At 41.1% G+C, this 3,864-nt stretch overlaps 1 protein-coding gene across 2 annotated transcripts; it reads left to right on the top strand.

Annotated features, from left to right (window-relative positions):
• Positions 1-352: 352 nt before the first annotated feature.
• LOC112511961 (transcription factor PCL1-like) lies at positions 353-3,685 on the top strand. Of its 2 annotated transcripts, XM_025117718.1 has the most exons (3): positions 354-588; positions 619-1,593; positions 3,275-3,685. In XM_025117718.1, the coding sequence occupies exons 1-2, from the start codon at positions 552-554 to the stop codon at positions 1,551-1,553; spliced, it is 972 nt and encodes a 323-aa protein (XP_024973486.1). In that variant the 5' UTR covers positions 354-551; the 3' UTR covers positions 1,554-1,593; positions 3,275-3,685. The 2 variants fall into 2 exon arrangements, with proteins under 2 accessions (XP_024973484.1, XP_024973486.1); XM_025117716.1 differs by having other exon boundaries at positions 353-1,593.
• Positions 3,686-3,864: the final 179 nt, after the last annotated feature.

Here is a 3,864-nt window from a genome sequence, read left to right as displayed (position 1 = left end):
AGAATTGATCGGCGTCGTCAATATCCACCTCGAAACCCAATCCAATGAAATCCACAATCGAAAGTAGAGATGGCCAAATGGGCCCGGCCCGGCCCGGGACCGCCGGAGGACCGGGACCGGGACCGGGACCGACAAAGGACCGGCTCGGGACCGACAAAGGACCGGCCCATAACCGGTTATAAAATTCCTATACCGGTCCTATCATTTTCGACCGGGACCGGGACCGAGACCAAAACCGGTTACACCGGGATCGGTTATGGCCGGAGGTGAGGACCGATTGGGACCGGCCCGGGACCGGTTTTTGGCGATTTCTAATCGAAAGCGAGAATAAGATATTTAAAAGAATCCATGGATTTCCTAAAAATATCTAAGTCGGTACTTTTCCTTCCCTAAAAACACCATTTTAACAATAAATAATACATCTAACCTATCAAATATCTCACAACAGTTGATGTGGATCCCGTTTCTTCCACTTTTTCATCTCAAATCTGTACAATTTTCCTCCAGGATTGATGATTTCTTGAGTTTTTTGTGAATTTTGATCTAGTTTTATGGGAGAAGAAGTCAGAATTACTGAATATGATGTCCGTGGCGGTGGCGGTGGCGGTGGCGGTGGCGGTGGCGGTGGCGGTGGCGGTGGCGAGGATGATGATCGAGTTTTCGAGTGGGAGGCAGGGTTGCCGAACGTAGATGATTTGACGCCGTTGTCACAGTCGTTGATCTCTGCGGAGTTGTTGTCGGCGTTCAGCATAACGCCGCAGCCTTACCGGAGTATGATTGACGTCAATCGTGCTTCTCAGAACACGCTCTCGAATATGCGAGGGGCGTTGGAGAAACAGTCGTCGACCAAATATAATAGTTTCAAGTCGTTTAGTGATGATAAAGGATATGATGAGATGGTTGTGGAAGGGGAGGAAACCGCCGATCATGGTTCGGATACGCGGAAATTACGGAGAGTCGATAGTGGCGGTGATGGCGGTGGAGCCGGTGAGGAAGCTGAATCCGCTTTGCTTGCCGATGATTCGTCGGCGAGGACATCGAAACGGCCTCGTTTGGTCTGGACACCGCAATTGCATAAGCGATTTGTTGATGTTGTAGCGCATTTGGGCGTGAAAAACGCCGTTCCTAAAACAATTATGCAGTTGATGAATGTTGAAGGATTGACGCGAGAGAACGTCGCGAGTCATCTTCAGAAGTATAGGCTATATCTGAAGAGGATGCAGGGTTTATCTACCCAAGGTCCTTCGTCTTCAGATTACCTTTTTGCTTCAACTCCGATTCCTCAGAACTTGCAGGAATCCGGCGGTGGTAATGGACATCGTTATGCTCCAGGGACAACTCCGGTGCCTTACCCGGCCCATATGGTTCCTATGCCTTACCCATCACCTCAGATGGTTCCTAATTCTGCAGTGGGTGATGGGGGTGCTTACCATCATGGATATGAATCCCATTCGTATCCATATAACATGACTATGCAGCAGAGAGACTGGTCTGGAAATAAGTTTGCTTCAGTTTCAGCGTATCAGCATCGTACGACTCCTAATGATAAATAGAAACTCTCTACTCCTTGGAAATTACCCAAGCAATGGAGGGGTGAGATTTTCATACTTTTCTGCTTACACATGAATGAATACAAATTAAATCCTTTGTTTTGCTACTCCATCTTGATATCCTGCTTATACTCTTTATCATATTGGTAATTCAAGTGTGTAGGCAGCTATTTGCCTGTTTTTTGCTCTAAAGTGTTGATTTCCTATTACCTGACTGTTTCGATTAGGAAATAGAGTAACCATGGAGATTAAGATGTAGTTTGGAAGTTAAAGACTAATATTTGGTTGAGATTAAGAAGCCAAGATAGATGTCAATTAGTTGCAACAGTATCCTTAGGTTAAGCTGATATGTCTTTATAGTGGATGTGATTCTCAACCAATGATTCAAATATTTCTTGATGGCTGGATGATGGTTCCTGGACTCCATTTTGAATGATGTATGATAAATTCTTGATGAGGGGCTTGTTTTAGAGTGGCTATTCTACAAGCTCATCTATCTCATTTTTGTCCACAGGAACCATGTTGGTTGTATATCTATCTTGTGTCTTGTGTATTTTTGTCTTTCTTAAATGGTTATCAGACCGATACACTGGTTCCTAGATTGGGAATCATAATCTAAGGGCTGTAAAGATGTTGATAGATTAGACCAAAGACACTTGGTTATGTATCTATCCTTTTCTTGTAGTGTTATGCACTTGATGAACATCTTGAATGTCGACTACAGTGTTCTTTTTGACAAACCAGTTCTCTTTTGCTCCTTTCCTTCTCTTGCTTTTGCTGTCTTCTTTCTCATGGATGGTTAGATCTCACTTTGTCTCTCTGATACATACAAGGTTCCTTGGATCCAATTCCCTTGTTTGGCCCTGTTCTGTTCCACACTTATTTCTGACTATACACACACACACACACACACACGAACCTCAAAGGATTTAAGTCCCAATAGCACCACTAATCCTGGCCTTCATGATTATCAATATAATGAAGTTCAGGGCTTTTATGCAGCATTAGAATGATGAAAAGGAAAGATAGCATACTCGTTAAAAAATTCCCTAGCTAATCATTCAGGCCTAAACCAAACAAAACCAAATCAAACATACCCAGTATATCACAACCGAACGTAGGGTCTAGGAGAGGTAGAATACTAGAATGTACACAGACCTTTCCTCTACCAAAGGAGTAGAGAGGTGTTGTCCATTAAGACCCCAGCTTTCAATGGTTGTAATCATTCAGGTCTATTATGGAGTAGTATGGAGTTTCTAACTTGCTACCTCTGTTTTTCCTTTTATTTGCTTTTTTGTGGGATTATGTTTTTTGTACTCGATTTCTGCTGCAATTCCCTATTGGATTTACCATGAAAGTGAATTACTTGATTTGGGCTGTTGATCTCTATTACATGCTATGATTTGCACACCTTGAAAGTGTCTGATGATCTATCATTGCGCTAGAGTTTTGGTCCATTCGAACATGAACATTTTGATCTTTTTGAACCATGGTATTTGACACTATTTGTTTATAAACATTCATTCTTTCACTATGTAAGCTTTCATAGAAAAGCTGCTGTGCTATTTTGATTATGAGTAGAACCGTTGATGGTTCAGTTACAAGTCAATAACTCTATTAATACATGACATGGGGGTCATATAATTTACATTTGGAGTTGCATCAAGTAGATTGTATATATCGTCCAACTCTTTTTGCTAACTACTCATGTATGGCTTTTGCAGATGTCCGTAGGGTATGATCAAGTCTAAACATCATGTAACCATAACAAGATCTTATAACCCGATCTTGATTACCCAAAAGACCCTATCGTCATTATCTTTTTCCTAAAGAACAAGAGAAGTTCGCCTGAGAGTAAGTATACCTTTGATAACTCGTCTTACATCGATGGAAAACATATTTTATGAGCTTCTTATAAGTCAAGGTTGTGAGCCACTAATAACTTCCACGATGATTTTAAGTTGATTTAGAAGTTATTGGCTAGTGCTAGTCTACTGTTTTGGACTTTCACAAATTGGGTCTCTACAGGAACAACTTCTCCGATGAAAAGATTGCTTAAACTTTATCCCTCCCAAACCCTACTTCAATATGTGATTTACGTGGTTCATATAATTTGATTAGGTTTTTATTGTTTTGTAATCATGGCCCATGGGTGTCTTGGACTAATCCTATGTAACCTCAGAGAACAACTAGGAAAATCTTCGTAGACTCGAACCAGTGACCTGTAAGAAGTGGTAAAGATCATGTCTTATTGTCGGTTGAGCTAACATCGATATATATATATATATATATATATATATATATATATATATAT

The sequence above is a fragment of the Cynara cardunculus genome (assembly GCF_001531365.2).
Source record: "Cynara cardunculus var. scolymus isolate 2C chromosome LG 5, CcrdV1, whole genome shotgun sequence".
Taxonomy (NCBI): Eukaryota; Viridiplantae; Streptophyta; class Magnoliopsida; order Asterales; family Asteraceae; genus Cynara; species Cynara cardunculus.
Note: the sequence above shows the minus strand (reverse complement) of the source record. Positions and strands in the feature narration are given on the sequence as shown.

Excerpts from the sequence above, each read along its gene's own strand:
- LOC112511961 (XM_025117716.1), top strand. The coding sequence starts at position 552 with ATGGGAGAAGAAGTCAGAATTACTGAATATGATGTCCGTGGCGGTGGC.